The sequence below is a fragment of the Mus caroli genome, unplaced genomic scaffold (assembly GCF_978045245.1).
Source record: "Mus caroli unplaced genomic scaffold, Mus_caroli_1 scaffold_9, whole genome shotgun sequence".
In the NCBI taxonomy this organism is placed as follows: domain Eukaryota; kingdom Metazoa; phylum Chordata; class Mammalia; order Rodentia; family Muridae; genus Mus; species Mus caroli.
In genome coordinates, this window is record NW_028227264.1 from 111,675,497 (window position 1) to 111,694,629 (window position 19,133).

Genomic DNA, 19,133 nt, shown 5'->3' on the forward strand with positions numbered 1-19,133 from the left:
TAAATATTGATAGAAACCCCAGTCATACTATACATTTCACAGAGGAATTCAATAGTTGAGCCTATACTTCCCAGCTCCCCTTTTAATTAGGTTTTACTCTTGAATGCAAATGTGAAGAGGCACAGCACCATATCAAGGCACTGCCATGGACTAGGTAGAAGATAGCAAGGGCCTATGTCCAACACCCTAGAAATAGACATAACAGGCACACTGGATTCAGAAATACTAAGAGAACTAAGAAACTGCTTGACCTTGAGGCCAGTAGTAGGAAAGATCAATAACACCACTGCAGTATGAAAGGAGATTAGTCCATAGTCCATACATGGGATGCAGGAGTGGAACTGTGGACTTGGCTTGTCATCATTATAGGGTTCTCACAGCAGTAGCTCAGTAGGCTTTCTACTGTCAAACTCACTTACCTTGGAAACTGCGACTTAATCAGAATATAGACTTCTATTTATCCTTAATTTTTTTTTTTTACTTTCTTAGGCATTTTCCCCTCTGATGAGCTCACAAATCTGAATAAATTTTATCATTAAACTAACATAATAAAAACTAATGACATTTTAAAAGCCATAGGGAATATTACTCTGTTTACTTAATATCACATGTAATATCTGTGTGTGTGTCTCTGTGTGTGTATGTGTGTGTGTGTGTGTATGTGTGTTTGTGTATGTGTGTGTGTGTATGTCTGTTTGTGTATGTGTGTGTGTGTATGTGTGTGTGTATGTGCGTGTGTTAGTAAAGTTTTTGTTTGTTAAAGTTATCACGCCATTTGGGGTGTTAGTGCTCCTCCCAGAAACCATAGATTACCTAACAAAACTCCAAATGCCCAAGATAGGAAGCTCCCCATTGAGTTGCTAGTCAAGGGAATACAAGGACTCCCCGAAAAATTGTGCCAAAGCCTTTGGTTACATCCTAGACTTTGAAAGTAGGATCCTATTGCTGAAGATGCACTTTGGACAGAGGGTTTGAAGAAATCCAGCTGAATCTGACCGAGAAGCCTTCTCCCTGAGGACTAACTCTTATAGTCCCAGAGGAAGCTAGGCAAGCTGCCAAGGGGGAAAGGTGATGAACAGGCCTCCTAACTCCAGTGTCTGGAGACTTCAACAAGGATGAGACAGTGTGACAGTGGCGCTTATTGTCTGGGGTTAATGGACAGTTGTCTAATTGGACTTAAGGCTCAACAGGAAAGAATTCACACCTGGCACTGAAAACCTAACCAGCTACCATGTTTGATGAGGTCACGGGCCCGAGAAGGAACCACTTTCCTAAGACAGTATAATTTTTAACTCTATTCTAAATACCCTCAGGCCTGCAGATGAGTGTATCTCTCACCTCCATCAAAGAAGCTTCTACTTAGGTTTTCAGCAGGCAGAGACCATTCCAGAAAGTCATAGCTGGTTAAAATGCAGAGACTAACTGACTGTGGGGTGCCCAGCTGCACCTGATGTACCTACAACACAGACCCTATACCTAAAGCTCAGGGAACATCATAGGAGAGAATAAGGAGAGGTTGTAAGAGCCAGAGGTCAGGGACATCAGCTGTCAAATAGTATCTTCTGTATATGACAGGGAGAAAAGCTACACTTACGATGCCTCAACAATATGGTTGCCTGAACAAGACCTGGAAAATGACAACACACACTAAAGTGGATAGGAGAATCTCACAAGGCCAATGCTTCGATGAAAAGCTACAGGGAGTTAATGTCTGCTGGGTGGAGCATCAGTCATTGAGAAGACTCCCCTGATAGATTAGTCCCCTGATAGATTAGAAATGAGCATCACGCCATGGTGGCCCACGTCTTTAATCCCAGCACTTGGGAGGCTGAGGCAGGCAGATTTCTGAGTTCGAGGCCAGCCTGGTCTACAGAGTGAGTTCCAGGACAGCCAGGGCTACACAGAGAAATCCTATCTTAAAAAAACGAAACAAACAAACAAAAAAACAAGGGGGGAGAAAAGAAAAAAATGAGCATCACTAAAGGGACCCAGCAGGTTATACTTATCAGTGTGTGTGTGTGCGTGAGCGCACATCCATGTGTATAAAAGAGTAAGAGGCCATGAGTTTTATCGAGGGCACAGGAGGAATTAGAGGGAAGAAATGTTGGGGGAAGGGGGTGAAGTAAATCCAGTACTTACATGTGAAGGTCTCGACATAAATTAATTATGTTATAAAACTGACAACCGAGCAAATACTTTTTAAAGGTGTCATGAGCCTTCAACACTGAAGACGAAACAGCCCTTGAGAAATAGGACTCGGGAGCTCGTTTCATCAATAACGGGAACAACCAAGAAAGTTTTAGATATTTTTATGCCTTATTTTAGATCCTATTTATTTATGAAACCAATGAACCACTGCTTTAACTAAGGATCAAGAAAGTTTTTAAATTAAAAACAACCACCAAGAAAGCATCATCTCATCTCTTCTTTTCTCTTTCTCTCCCTCCCTTTCCACATCGTATATGTGCACATTCGCCACAGTTCTACCGTCTGAGTCTGAGGTTATCTACACTCACACAGAATGCTAGAGTTATATGAGATTTTGAGGTTCTCTGGGCAGAGACAAGCGTCAAGAAGTGGAGACCCAGAAAAGCTCCACCAAGTCCTTCAGTCGAATGGCTAAATGACAAGCTCAGCTCTGATGCTTCCCAGTAAGTCCTCCGTCATTTCTGGTTCTCACCCATTGATTGGTCAAGAGTACGCACTTTACAGACACTGCCCCAGAGCACAGGAATGCCACCTTGCACTGAGAAGGCTCCCATAGTGCCCTGCCCTTGGGGAGCACACGCTTTAAAGAGAAGGACAGATAATAAATTAAATAGGAGACTACAGAATAAACTACATGTTCATGGTTGATATGGATGGAGAAATAATGAGTAGATTTGAACTTATGAGCTAGAATTTATCAATTACTTATTGAGTGTTTGTGCTGCCTAATTTTATGTCAGCTTGACACAAGCTAGAGTCATCTAAGAGGAGGGAGCCTCACCTGAGAAAATTACTCCATAGGCTCCAGCTATAAAGCATTTTCTTAATTAGTGATTGATGGGGAAGGGTGCAGACTATTTTAGGTGATACCATCCTTGGGCTGGTGGTCCTGGGTTCTACAAATAAAGCAGGCTGTGTGAGCCACGAGGAGCAAGGCAATAAGCTGTGCTCCTCTACAACCTCTGCTTCAGCTCCTACCTCCAGATTCCCACCCTATTTGAGTTTCTTTCCTGACTTCCTTCACTAATAAACAGCAATGTGGAAGTGTAAGCCAAAGAAAAAAAACCCTTTCCACTCCAACTTGTGTTGGCCATTTTGATTTTTTTTTTTAATTTATTTATTATTTGTAAGTACACTGTAGCTATCTTCAGACACTCCAGAAGAGGGCGCCAGATCTCGTTACGGATGGTTGTGAGCCACCATGTGGTTGCTGGGATTTGAACTCTGGACCTTTGGAAGAGCAGTCGGGTGCTCTTACCCACTGAGCCATCTCACCAGCCCCCGCCATTTTGATTTATAACTGCAATGGTACCCCTAACTAGTACTGTGTCCATGGCAAGCTGCATCATGTGACTTCCACATAAGAGTATGAAGTGAAATTAGTGCACAGTAGCATAGATTTCTAGGGAAAAGACCATCAGAAGAGAGGAGAAAATAATGCAAAAGAAAATAGGCACCAGGAGGACCTGGCATGTTCTAGAAATGTAGCAAGATGATGTGCATGGAGCACAGGAGAGAACAGGGTGGGAAAGAGTAGAGTCCTACTGGGGAACAGATAGAAGGTGGGGTCCAACAGCAGGCAGCAGTGGGCCTGGGTTATCAGCACTTCTGATCCATATGCCTGCTGTGGCCTCACTTAGATGGAATGTACTTATGGATGGTTCTGCTGTTCTAACCAAGTCAGGCAAATGTGAGTTGGTTGGAAATCTGCTGATCAAGGGTGCTCCTGGCTAAGTAGCCTAGCTGCATTTATAGAGGAATCTTTTTTCTGGAGACCCGTGGAGGAGCCAAGCATCCTTTAGAGTTGGAAAAAGCTACAAAAGCACAAATGGAGATGCATGCAGATTCTTAAGATCTCTGCTCAGAGCTGACATGATTTATTTTGTTAATTTGTAATTTATCTAAAGAGCATGGTTAGACAAGTCAAGCCTGGACAGCTACTCGAAAGACATATGGGCAAAAACTACTTTTAGCTACTAAATTTTGACATTTCATAGAACCGATACCTAAGCTTTATTGGATTTCCTGGGACTGAGATAGGAATTGACAGATGATTTGATTATCTTTCAATAGTTTCACTCTAGTGAGCAGGTTGATGATAAGCCAATGAAAGGTTAATAGAGACTCCATGAAACCCAGTGGGGACTGAAAGAAATTATCCAGAAGATAGGAAGAGGCAATAACAAGTAGTGGGCAACAGGACAAATCAATATATTTTGCTAGGACTGAGTCTTGGCTGACAGAGTGGATATCAGAGTTGAGAGAATGAAATGGGTCAAGGGCTTCCCGGGACTGGAGGACTACATACTTTCTAACCTGGAATTGCTGTGGAGGAAAATTAAAGCAGATTTGGTCATGTAAGAAAATTTAGATTAGAAAAAAAAAAGAGAGAGAGAGAAATCAAAATCTTGAGGATTAAAGATGTATTGGGATACAGAACATGTTTGAAAGCAGGAAGCAAATATGTAGGTGATATGGAATTCATTTGTCACATCTAATGACAGGAGAAAGTTGCTTCAGAAAGACAAAAGCTCTCAACTGATACAGACCTTGTTGAAAGCCAAGATGAGAACTGGGAAGCCCCTTTATCTAGTATCACAATGCCACCACTTTCCTTATGAACAGAAAGATTCAAGTTGAGGACAGTGACGTTGAAGTACTTGCTGGCACTTACACAGCATAAGGAAGGCCCCAGGGTTGATTAGCACCAAATGCAAGTCAAATGTGGATGGTCACTAAACTAAACATGTTTTTCCTCGATGCATGTCATGCTATAGTTTATCACTTTGTAGATTATTTTATATAGTTTATGGGGGATTTATAAATTATCAACAAATTCGACAACAAAAGGAGATCAAAGGGATACAAATTGGAAAAGATGAAGTCAAAATATCACTTTTTGCAGATGATATGATAGTATATATAAGTGACCCTAAAAATTCCACCAGAGAACTCCTAAGCCTGATAAACAGCTTCGGTGAAGTAGCTGGATATAAAATTAACTCAAACAAATCAATGGCCTTTCTCTACAAAAAGAATAAACAGGCTGAGAAAGAAATTAGGGAAACAACACCCTTCTCAAGAGTCACAAATAATATAAAATATCTTGGCGTGACTCTAACTAAGGAAGTGAAAGATCTGTATAATAAAAACTTCAAGTCTCTGAAGAAAGAAATTCTAGAAGATCTCAGAAGATGGAAAGATCTCCCATGCTCATGGATTGGCAGGATCAACATTGTAAAAATGGCTATCTTGCCAAAAGCAATCTACAGATTCAATGCAATCCCCATCAAAATTCCAAATCAATTCTTCAACGAATTAGAAAGTGCAATCTGCAAATTCATCTGGAATAACAAAAAACCTAGGATAGCAAAAACTCTTCTCAAGGATAAAAGAACCTCTGGTGGAATCACCATGCCGGACCTAAAGCTCTACTACAGAGCAATTGTGATAAAAACTGCATGGTACTGGTATAGTGACAGACAAATAGACCAATGGAATAGAATTGAAGACCCAGAAATGAACCCACACACCTATGGTCACTTGATCTTCGACAAGGGAGCTAAAAACATCCAGTGGAAGAAAGACAGCATTTTCAACAAATGGTGCTGGCACAACTGGTTGTTAACATGTAGAAGAATGTGAATCGATCCATTCCTATTTCCTTGTACTAAGGTCAAGTCTAAGTGGATCAAGGAACTACACATAAAACCAGAGACACTGAAACTTATAGAGGAGAAAGTGGGGAAAAGCCTTGAAGATATGGGCACAGGGGAAAAATTCCTGAATAGAACAGTAATGGCTTGTGCTGTAAGATCGAGAATTGACAAGTGGGACCTCATGAAACTACAAAGCTTCTGCAAGGCTAAAGACACCATCAATAAGACAAAAAAACCACCAACAGATTGGGAAAGGATCTTCACCTATCCTAAATCAGATAAGGGACTAATATCCAATATATATAAAGAACTCCAGAAGGTGGACTCCAGAAAGTCAAATAACCCCGTTAAAAAATGGGGCTCAGAACTGAACAAAGAATTCTCACCTGAGGAATACCGAATGGCAGAGAAACACCTGAAAAAATGTTCAGCATCCTTAATCATCAGGGAAATGCAAATCAAAACAACCCTGAGATTCCACCTCACACCAGTCAGAATGGCTAAGATCAAAAATTCAGGTGACAGCAGATGCTGGCGAGGATGTGGAGAAAGAGGAACACTCCTCCATTGTTGGTGGGATTGCAAGCTTGTACAACCACTCTGGAAATCAGTCTGGCGGTTCCTCAGAAAATTGGACATAGTACTACCGGAGGATCCAGCAATACCTCTCCTGGGCATATATCCAGAAGATGTCCCAACCGGTAAAAAGGACACATGCTCCACTATGTTCATAGCAGCCCTATTTATAATAGCCAGAAGCTGGAAAGAACCCAGATGTCCCTCAACAGAGGAATGGATACAGAAATTATGGTACATTTACACAATGGAGTACTACTCAGCTATTAAAAAGAATGAATTTATGAAATTCCTAGCCAAATGGATGGACCTGGAGGGCATCATCTTGAGTGAAGTAACACAATCACAAAAGAACTCACACAATATGTATTCACTGATAAGTGGATATTAGTCCAAAACTTAGGATACCCAAGATATAAGATACAATTTGATAAACGCATGAAACTCAAGAAGAATGAAGACCAAAGTGTGGACACTGTGCACCTTCTTAGAATTGGGAACAAAACACCCAGGGAAGGAGTTACAGAGACAAAGTTCGTAGCTGTGATGAAAAGATGGACCATTTAGAGACTGCCTTATCCAGGGATCCATCCCATAATCAGCTTCTAAACGCTGACACCACTGCATACACTAGCAAGATTTTGCTGAAAGGACCCAAATATAGCTGTCTCTTGTGAGACGATGCCGGGGCCTAGCAAACACAGGAGTGGATGTTCACAGTCAGCTATTGGATGTATCACAGGGCTCCCAATGGAGAAGCTAGAGAAAGTACCCAAGGAGCTAAAGGGATCTGCAACCCTATTGTTGGAACAACATGATGTACTAACCAGAACCCCGGAGCTCTTGTCTCTAGCTGCATATGTATCGAAAGATGGCCTAGTCGGCCATCAATGGAAAGAGAGGCCCATTGGACTTGCAAACTTTATATGCCCCAATATAGGGGAATGCCAGGGCCAAAAGAATGGGAATGGGTGGGTAGGGAAGTGGGGGGCGCTATGGGGGACTTTTGGGATAGCATTGGAAATGTAATTGAGGAAAATATGTAATAAAAATATTAAAAATCAAAAAAAAGAAGAAAATTCAAAGAGTATCACAAAATTCATTTTTGTAACCAGTTCCATTTTTTAATGTGTATGATTATATGTATAGTGTGTGTGAAGAAGATTTATCTTCTCATTTATCTTTGGGAAAATGTTTAAACTGTTTTCTTGTACTTTCTATGCATTATTATTATCTAATAAATATCAATTGTTTAAAAAAAATAAATTATCAACAATTAGTTTCATAGTGTTCAACTCTATACAAGTTACCTGGTACTACAGTGACCCTGTGGGATATTTGTTTTTATGGAAAAATATGATTCGTGTCACCATTTGGAAACCATAGCAACTGGCTCAATGGAGGTCCTAGTTTTGACAAGATGTTTCACTAATCTCTTTATATCATTTCACATCTTTGAAAGCCAAGTTTTCTACAGGTGCTATGACAAACAGCCAATATCATGTGAAAACCAAGAACAGAACAGAAGGTAACTCCGAAAGATTCTACAGTGCCCAAAAGAAGCACACATACCATTAAAAAGCAATCTAGAAATCTATGAAGGAATTTTTAAAAAATGCTGTCTTCTCATTTATACAGGATTCAAAAATGTTCAGTAAGTTGTCAGGAGACTTCATGAGACAATAAGAATTTTTATGCGTGTGTGTGTGTGTGTGTGTGTGTGTGTGTGTGTGTGCGTGTGCGTGCATCCATACACACATGCCTGCCTACCTGTGAATTCATGATCATGTGGGTTCATTTGTATGTACACACGTGAATTGAATCCAGAGGTCAACCTCTGGAGCCACCCCCCACCCCTTGTCTTTTGATTCAGTGTCTCTCATTGGCTTGGAGCTCACCGAGCAAGTGAGGCTGGCTCACAAGCAAGCCCCAAGTCTCCTCCCATCACGAAACTCGCTAGCACTTGCTGCCATAGCTATCCTTTGCATCTTGGTTCTGAGACTTTAAACCAAGTCCTTCTGCTAAAAGGGCAAGAACCTCACAGTCTGACTATCTCCCTACTCTGAAGTTTCTAAGTATTTCTACTCATCTCAAGTGTTTATTAAAAACAGAACTCACTAAAATGACGAGGGTGCAGTGAGCAGAAAGGTTGGGAACTGCTGGAGCTAAGCATTGACTGGCAAGCACATGGATGCTGTGTGTGAAGAAGGTACTTAGTGGTCCCTTTCAGAATACAGGTGTGGTGGGCGTTCCTAGCACCCACCTGGATAAGTGGTCTATCATCATCTGCTCTGCAACGGTCTGTTTCTTCTTCTCTATAGCCACAGTCTCCTGGGAAAATAAAATTATTATCCTGTTATCCATAAAGCAGAACACTTAATGCACATCATAAAATATAATGTTTCCAGTTTTCTCCCTAAGGAGAGATGACTACTGTTGATATATCAGATTCCAATTATTAAATCTTCCATTGCCATTCCCTAAAAGCTAATGCACTTAAATTTCAGTAGACATCATGACATATGTCCAACAAGGTATCTTGCATCTCACGGAACAAACAAGGAGAACATGGCAGCCCTTTTCTCTACATTCCCCCTGGAGACACGTCCTGGAAACCCTACCTTTATTATTAGGGATTAAAGATATGAAGTAAGGTGTGTCTGCATTCCAATGGGATCACATAGACCTAGAAGGTCTTTGAATGTGATTCCTTGCCCGAGCAGGCATGTTATTGGATTAAAATTCCTCTACAGAAGGTAAACACCTTCATGGATTAGCAAATGAACAAGAACAAAACTGCCGATGGTTTACCACATGTGATTTCCTCGTGCTGCTCTGTCTATGGTAAGTGCTATCTGCGTAACCTTGCTGTAAGAGGGCTTTCCTATCCAAAGTCATGAGGTTGTCCAGACTGGCTCCTTCCACCTGATCACAGGACACAGTGGAGACAACAAGCAGAGCACCAGGCAAGTGCTCACGATACCTGCTTTTAACAAAGCCTGGGAATAGACCATCAAGCATCTCAAAGGCTGTTTGAGAATTGAGAATACAAGTCTGTCTTTGGATACAGGTCTCTCTCTGTTCAACTAAGTGACCTTTCTGGGCGTCATGTTAGTCAAAAATTGGAAATAACAGTAGATACTGCATCAGTGGATGATAAATGAGATGACATATTCTTAATGTTTATAAAAACATTAAGTAAAAGACAGAAATGGTTATAATTACCACTGAACATACTGAGTCCTTAAAATCTCAATAAATGTGGCTATGTCCTGTTGTGAGTTAGAGGACATCCTGTGTGGTATGAAGTTGTGAGAGGAATGTGTGTTGTTGACATGGGCAAGACCTTGTCAAGGACCAATACCTCGCCACCATGGTGGTCTCAAAGGCCTGTCCCAGGCTAGGCTTAGGGAAATGGCAAAGCCTTCCCTCCTAATCCAAGCGCAACTGTCAATAATGTGTGCAGAAAATGTCCATCATAGCTTTCTCCCTCCAGATGACTCCAGCCTGAAGACCACTATCCTACAGAGATGGCTATTGTTGATTAGCTAGACCTCCCTCCTGGTTCAGAGAATGGAATAACACTGGCTCCTTGTTTATCTGAATGAATAGCCCTGCTTCCCTTTTCAACTCTATGCAATAAGCAGGCTGAGTGTCTGGGGTGGTGAGTCTTTTTGCCAGTGAGAGCCCAGCTTTTCCGTGTGATCATGTGTGTGTTTGCCTTTCTTCATTCCCTCAAGGTCCCAGTCAGGTCCGCCCCTGGATACATGGATGAGGCGAGGTCTAGTCTACATTCACAAGTGTTAAGGGATTCTTTGGGATTTCAAAAAAGATAAACACCAAAATCTTCGATAAATACAAGATATATAATCCCTTACCTAATAAAACCCTTTAATAGCAACTCGTCAGGAACATGCCAGATTTCACGAGTGTCTTCGCTGGGATTTCTGCTCACTGCCCATCTTCCTTGGAAGGTCACACTGTTGTCAAGTTCTTCCCTGACTTCATGACCTGTCACTACTACATGAAATACTACTGCATATTGCATATGATTTATTTTCTGAATCTCGGAACATGAGATCTGTTCCGTGAGGACAGGAACTTCATAACTGCTGTGGCCCCCATGCCTGATAATAACTATTTCACAGAAAGCCATGAAGGAGAATGCTCTACAGTTTGCTTTATTTACCTGATAATATTTCATTTTTCTACGTAATAACTTATTTAAATGAACACCAAGAAAATGCCTAGCTAACGCTGAAGTAAATTAAACAAATCAAGTTTTAAAATATGTGAAAGTCGCATTATGTCTGAGTTGAGAAAAATCATTTTTAACCAGGTGTGGTGGTCCACACCTTTAACCCCAGCACTCAGGAGGCAGAAGCAGGTGCATCTCTGAATTCAAGACCAGCCTGGTTTACAGAGCGAATTCCAGGACACCCAGGGGTACACAGCAAAACCCTGTCTTAAACAAACAGACTCACTTTGCTTTGAACTTTCCACAAAAGGCGATCGTGGAACTTTCCACTCCATATACCAAGTTAAAACCTGCCACTGCTGACTCTCACTTAGGGCTTTCCACATCTTGCTTAAGACAACTGCTCTAACCAAAAGGTGTACAGTTACTTTGTAATTTAATACTTGCACACTGACAAACAGAAGATGTACGTACTTAGGGTATAAATATGATAACTTGTCATGTATTCATTGAGTGATAATTACAACAGTAAGGTCAAATCCACACCTGCACGTGTAGTGAGTGTTGTGAGTATAGGCATATGAGAATACTTAAAGTTTCCTCATAGAATTCCAAAATACCCTACTGCAGTCACCGTGTACTTAACATTAGTTCCCCCACAACTTACTCTTCTGATAAACAAAACTGAGCTCTTTGATAACATCTCCCTCTCTCCACAGACCCCCATCTCTGGGAACAATGTGTAATTGACATGTCCTATCTTTCTGTATGTGGATTAGCCAATTCCTACAGATGACGTCACCCTAAATATTCAACCACATACAGTCACTCTGATCTCTGACTCTCGAATCTACAACCAGTCAATTAGCAACTTGGCCCATCTTCAGTCTAGCCAGAAGCCCATCCAATGGGACTGCTTCTCACCTAGGTCTGTTTTACCCTCATCTGGGTGAGAGCCCTCATCCTCACTTGGTGCTTACATTATATTGGTAGTCTCCTTCAAGGTCTTCCTGATTCTAGATGTGCTAGAGTATGGATTACAGCTAAGTATATGATTACATATGATTACAACTAAGTATAACTAGGGAATTAATAGCATCTCCCCAAATGAGGCAAGGACAGAGAAGTGGGGGCAGCTTTATAACAGAACACTGTAAAGTTTGAGAACTCTTTTCCACTTTAAAGATTAGACTGTAGCCCAAATAAACTATTGTTCAAGACAACTGCATGAAAAATGTGTGTATAAATATATATACACACACATATATAATACATATGTAACACACATATAATATATAACATATAATATATAATATAATAAATATATATAATATATGCTACACATGCATACATTTATATATACATGCCACCACTCTCAATTAAATAAAAAGGTTTAAACACACATGTGAGGATAGGAATAAAATTTTCCATGTTAGAAATCCTGGCAACTGTGCTTTAGTTTTGTCATGAAGAGTAAACTACTTGATATAAGTAAAAATCTTTTAAATAGCCCTGGCTTATTGAAATAAATGTTCAGTATCAAACTTTCTATAATTAACAGTAAAAACGACATTTCTAAGACACACGCACTGTGCACTTTGAAGTTCATTAGTCCTTGGTGGCTTGTCTGTTACCTTCTCAGTTGCCTCTGGCCTGCTTGCTGCCCTTGGCTTCTCTGTGCTCCTCTGAATGTACTGTTTGTAGCTGTCTTTCATTTCGCTTGCGTACTGCTGGTACTTTAGCTTGTATTTGCCTGTTGGCACTGGCAAATCCTCAGGTATTATGTCTTGTTCCTAAGGGTAAAACAACGTGTACTGTCTGTCAGAAAATAATATTTTTTTAAAAAGACAGTATTTTCTTGTTGACATTGCTTCGCTTACTGTTTATGTTACAACTTAACTCTAAAAAGGCCACCATATTCTGTGTTCTGAAGAGAGGGGACATTAAAATATTAAGCTAACGTGAATGAATGAATGAATGAATTAATGAATTAATGAGTTAATGGAAAGTAAAACAAAACAACAAAAAAAAACATGTAGCTAAGCAAGCACTGGTCAGAGCAGATAGGATTGAGCAGAGTGAGCCAGGTGTGGGGGCACACACCTTTTGATCCCAGCACTCAGGAGGCAGAGACTGGTGGATCTCTGTAAGTTTGAAGCCACACTGGTCTACAAATCAAATTCCAGGACAGCCAGGGCTACACAGGGAAACTGTCTTGGAAAAAAACAAACAACAACAACAACAACAAAAAATATATGTGTGTGTGTATATATATATATATATATATATACACACATACAGTGTATATATATATATATACACACATACATATATATATACATATATATGTATATATATAATTTTTATTAGATATTTTCTTCACTTACATTTCAAATGCTATCCCCTTTCCTAGTTTCCTTTCTGAAAGTCCTCTATACTCTCCCCCAACCCTGCTCCCCAACGCATCCACTCCCCTGCTTCCTGGTCCTGGCATTCCCCTGTACTGGGTAATATAATCTTCACAATATCAAGGGCCTCTCCTCCCATTGATTGCCGACTAGACCATCCTCTGCTACACTATATATAATTTTTATTTTATATATTTTATATATTATATACAACTGATATGATATATATAATAAAAATAAAAATAATTGATCAAAAAGGCACTTGGCCTCAGTAATCCTCTATTCCTTTCGCTGCTGAAGGTTTCCTGCTAAAGCAACGGGAAAGAATTAAGATCAAGGTTTTTCTCTTAGATATTTTATGTAGATCTTTTCTTTTCTGACCAAACCAGTTCTAGGAATTAGAGATTGACATCGGCAGGAATTGCGGTTGCCACTTCTAGAATATTACTGTGTTTTACCCCTAGTATTCTGTGGTTCCCTGTCAAATTTCCATGGTAGCAAGAGACAACAGAGCCAGTGGAGTGAGATAGGCACAGATACTGCACAAAGAAAATTTAAATACCAGTCCAGCCCTTGAAGAGTTTTGAGGAGATGCAAGTAAAATAGAAGAGAAGGCAGAGCCAAATGTAGAGCAATAATCATTGTAAAATATAGACTGAGGTGGTATATATTATTATTATTATTGATTAAGTTTGATTATTTCCCTACTTCTTAGTATTCTAAAGTCTGAGCTAATGTCTAAGAAACCAATCTCCTGTCACTCAGATAATATGATACGATCTCATATTTTACAATTTTTTAAAAAAATTCCTGGAATCCATACTCAGACACACCTGTAACTTGGCAACTTTACAAGTATTTAAAAATGTTATTTCAGTATTCAAAAACTGTAAAACTATTTCATCAATACCACTGTTGGATATCTTTTATATGTGACTTACATAAACCAAGGACACACTGATTAATTGGGAAAAGAACATGTAAGCCGAGAGCAGCTCTAATGGAATGCACTGTAACACTGAAATGCACACTGACCACTTCCTGTAGTCCATGCTGAGTGTCAGGTCTTTGACATGGCAGAGCCCAGCCCAGAGCAGGCTGTGACCGTGATGGGTTAAGATGAACATGGACTGTACCACATGGTGTTTGTGAAAAATTATCCTAAAAAAGGTGAAATGGAATCAGGATTAGTACCTGCTGGTGGGGACTGCCGCAGTCAAAGATATACGACATTAAACATAAAGTTTAAAATTACCTCCTCATCAGAGTCAACAAGGCTTCCCAGATCAAGTGGTGGGACCCTAAAAGAAATAATCTATGCATCTCGTAAAATCTTTAATCCCAGCACTCAGGAGGCAGAGGCAGGCGGATTTCTGAGTTCGAGGCCAGCCTGGTCTACAGAGTGAGTTCCAGGACAGCCAGGGCTATACAGAGAAACCCTGTCTCAAATAACCAAAAAAAAAAAAAAAAAAAAAAAAAAAAAATCTTAAGTGAGTCTGTAATAACAGAAAAATCATTATCAAATACATTATCTGTACAAAGTAACAATTGGGCTAATAGTATGTTGGCTGCCACTGCCTAGTTTTTAACAAATATTCAATAACTTTTCATATTGGTTATTAAATTCGGTCATTATTAATGGAGAATAATAAAATCAAATATAATGGTAATAAAATTAAAAAGCACACAATACTATGACTCAATACATTGTATTCATACAAAGGTGAGAGTAAGGAGGTGCCACAGTGAAGAAGGCATTTGCTGGGCTGCTCTGTCATTCGGATGTCCTGAACCCACATAAAAGCTGGGTCGGAAGGGCAGCTGCTTGTTATCAGCACCCTAGAGGATGAGAAGGGATCTCATGAGGCACAGATGCACACCACACACAGACACAGGAGAAAAGGACGAAGGCAATGCGTTCTCACATCCATCACTAATGACTTTCTTGCTCTGCTGTTGTGCATGCCCTAGGACATCTACCATCCTGCTGAGGTGAGCACTTGGCCGGCTAGTAAGATCTCTATCTGAGTCCTGTTATAACTGCACGCGCTTCTTTCCAAACTCTGTTCCCTTGAGATCAGCTGGCATTAAGACTGTTGACACGGAAATCAGCAAGCACTGTGAGTCAGGATTTGATTTACTATTTAGTTGGTTGACTTCTGAGACTTAAGCAGGGGAGGGAGAAATATTGATACTGCAAATAAAACTTAAACGAACCATATATGGAGCTGCCAAGTGGTGGAAAGCACAAGAGAATGTTCAGCAATATGATTTTAAGCATTCAAAATTGGTTTCACCTAGAAACCACTCATAATGTTTTACACCAAATAAAAATGTCAATGAACATCCATATTGGAGCTAGTTCATCACTGTGGCCACAGGCTGGTTATAAATATTCAGGGAAAAGCAAACAAAGCCCTCTGTGTGTACAAATCGGCTAAATAAACTTTGTAATAATTTAAATATTTTGTTAGCTGTGTAGATTTCTTGCTAATGTAATTTACCTAATGAACACTTTGATCGACTTAACATTAATTTTTATAGTGAGCAACTAAAAATGTAATAAACAGTACATTATATATCAATTGTAAAACATATTTTAGCACATAACTGGAACACCCCGAGCTCTTCTCCTTAACACACGCCCCTTGCTAATTCTCCCTACTGTCTGTTCAGTACCCAAACATAACATTTTACTCAAACATAGCTTATGTTTTATGTCTTGCTGCAGGTGTAGGTGTCTATCATGTAGCAGCAGATATGAAATGATTGGCTTTGCTGATTTTTAGTCCACAGAAAGCAGCAGTGTGGTGTGGTTCAGCCTGGCAAATTGCTACTTTTAGTTTCTATGTCACAGATGTCTTCCAATCTGAACTATATGAAACCTCTATTTTTAAAGTGTTTTATACTTTTCAAATATTTGAAACTATAACATATCAGGCACATTTAAATAAAAAACTTTAATAATATAAAATATATCAATATAAAATATATAAATATAAAATAATATCAATTGAATTCTCATATTCTTCAACATAACAATTTAAAATACAGATATAGTTACTACTGGATACCTTGTACTATGATGATCATAAAATGAAGGATGGCATACATTTCTTTAATATATGCATTTAGAGAAGGAATGTATCCTGATATATACGTGTATCAAAATACCGTACAGAATTCCTTTAGAATACTAAAAGTAGCAATTTGCTAGGCTGGAGTACACCACACTGATACTTTCTGTAGACTAAAAATATGCAAAGTATATACAGTTTTGTGATGTTATGTATTATTTTAATATAAATTTTAATTTTAAAAAGACAAAGTGAATTTTTGAGAGAAAGAAAAATGGGAGAATGGCATTAAATAAAATAAGAACAGCAAAATATTATCCACATTCTTACTATCCTATCAGAAAACTTTTAATCCTGCCGCAATAATATTCAGGCTCTCTCTATGCAGTTTTTTCTGCACTTCACAATCAAAACTATGTACATACATATATACGTGAATATGCATAAATAGAAAGTTTTTTTTTTAACTAATCAAGGTATCATAAGTGTTTGCCTATTCAGCAATAAATATGTGAAGAAATATAGCTTACATAGGTAGGCAGGAATTTTGGATTGCCCATGATCTAGAAGTCCATCCTTGCTTTAATTTAAAAGAAAAGAAAAGATTAAAAAAAAGCAGAATCAGTGTACCTTATACATTAAAAGATAGTCATGACTGCATGCAATAAAGAGAATTCTACTTTTTCTCAGTAAGCTCCATAGAAAACGTGCCTCCCACGACCTCCTCACTGCTGTTCAGGCACAGAGGAAAGGATGCTAAGGCAGATCATCACCACCTTCACCGCACTCTGGGCTTGGGGAGACGCCTCCCTAAACCATAACCACGGTGGAGCAGGCAGGAAGAGGGACTGGGTGTCTCCTGTTAGACTTATACATGGCGGGTAAGCTGTACCCATGAATCTAAGCAACATGGTTGTTTAAACAAGACCTGAAAAATAACACCAGTGTGAGCTGTGGATGGAGGCCCCGCCCCTACAGGAAGTACTCTCTGCAATTGCTGTCTGCAGAGAGAAAGAGAGAGCTAGAGAAAGAGACAGAGATCCCTATTCTCAAGTCCCTGATACCTTAACCAATCCCAAGTGGTCAGCCCTGAATACATTCACATATGAGCAACACTGAAGGGACTCAGCAGGTTGTACTTGTAAATTATAATATATATGTATATATTTATATAATTATACATAACATTGCTATGTGATCTATCAAAGGTTATATTGTATACTGTATATTTTATTATGTATTAAATGTTATATATTGTATATTACAGTTTATAACCTATTATAATAATCAGAGTCAGAGGGACTTTGGGGCACGTGGGAAGAATGGGGGGGGGAGTGAGTGAGTAGACAATGGTATAAATATAGTACCTATGTATGAAATTCTCTATAAATTTTAAATGAAAAATCACCATAATATACTGGAGAAAGAGGAATTGTTTGTTACTTCATGGACTATAAAATGGTAGTGTCTTGAGGACTGAGAAGGACGTTCCTCACAATGCAAACCCAGGTGCCTGTCCTACATAACTATCCTTAAAAAAAAATATATATATATATATATATATATATATATATATATATATATCTTGCTCTGCAAACATTTTGACTGGATTTAAATCCAGAAATAGCAAGTTGATGATTGCTATATCACCCTTAGCTCTGAGGTTTGAACCTGTTGCTGTTTTGCGTTTCAGGATCCTAAACAGGCGGTGACTAAAGATGTCATTTTTGTTGAAACCTTCTGTTTCGGCCGACATTTTCCACCTTCTCTGCTTTAAACCCCTATGGTTCTCTGTTAAATATTTACCCTTAGTTGTATTTTTAACACTGTTGGAATATGGATCTCACCTGCAGGCCTCGAGCCTCCCTGAGCTAAGTCTTCATGTACTGTTGGGTCTTTAGCACCTAGCATCACACGGAGCAGATTTTGAGTACAAAATAAATAAAGCAAGGGATCTGGTCATTGAAACTTCATTTTCAGTAAACAGTACACAATTTGGAGAAAGTTTAGCCTGGGATCTTTTAAATCTTTCTTTGTATATAAATTACACTATATCTTATGTGACCACTAACACTACTTTTAGAACATTTAATATATAAAATGCTAATAGGGTAAGCTAATAAAGAGGCAGTATACAATGATGTACCAATTAAACATAAACAGACTGGAATGTAATATGGGGAATGTTTTCATCTTCCTCTTTATTTTCTTCTTTCTCTCATATTTTCTGTAAATACATGGGTGACATTTAAAAAATAACAACAATAAAGCAATAAGCTTAAAATTAACAGATTAAGTCTAAATCAATGGCAAATATTAAGATAACGACTATGGTCAACTTTGGTGGCCCACACTTACAAAGCTAAGAAGTGCCAATCCTACATATTTGTGAGGGTGAACAGTCATCAGCACAGCAGTAAACAAAGGATGCTTGGAGCAACTGAGGGAATCATTCTGTAAGAGGAAAATTCTAAGGCTTACATACCTGCAGTGAATTCTTTCTTCCAGAAAATAGCCGAGTCTGGCTCCTGGAGGCAGCCACTCCTTTTACCTCTAAATCCATTCAAATGTTTGTGTTTCTCGTGCAGTATGCTATATTATAAAAAGTTGAAAATAAGTGCAAAAATGCTCATTTTTATTGTAGATAATCCATACACGGTACTTTTCCATAGAAAGAAACCATTGCGTTTAATGGTTGTGGCTAGTAATAAATCATCATAGACCTTAATAAACTAAAACCAAGTTTGGGTGGAGCAAATACATCATGCTTTGTGGCAATCTGCAAAATGTATGCCCTGAAAGGTCCATATCTTAATCTCGAGGCCCTGTGACTGTGTCTCTTTCATGGCAAAAGGGATATTTCAGGTGGCATTAAGTTAAAAATCTGAGAGGGGAAAACTAACCTGTTGGGCTCACTAGATCCACACAGGTCTTTAGAAGAGGGAGGAGGGGAGGATCTGGGTAAGTCAGAGAAGGTGAGAAGATGGGATCCCAAGTCCAAGAGAAA

General features: G+C 39.2%; 1 protein-coding gene across 1 annotated transcript in view; it reads right to left on the reverse strand.

Annotated features, from left to right (window-relative positions):
* The window catches only part of LOC110302750 (calcyphosin-2-like), a 37,807-nt gene extending 19,118 nt beyond the window's left edge, over positions 1–18,689 (reverse strand). Inside the window, exons 1-7 of the mRNA XM_085842583.1 lie at positions 18,612–18,689; positions 16,657–16,706; positions 14,305–14,350; positions 14,085–14,210; positions 12,276–12,434; positions 9,255–9,368; positions 8,707–8,774 (exon numbers count right to left, since the gene is read on the reverse strand). Coding sequence (XP_085698709.1) covers positions 8,707–8,774; positions 9,255–9,368; positions 12,276–12,434; positions 14,085–14,210; positions 14,305–14,350; positions 16,657–16,706; positions 18,612–18,689 — 641 coding nt within the window. The remainder of the gene's footprint in view (positions 1–8,706; positions 8,775–9,254; positions 9,369–12,275; positions 12,435–14,084; positions 14,211–14,304; positions 14,351–16,656; positions 16,707–18,611) is intronic.
* Positions 18,690–19,133: the final 444 nt, after the last annotated feature.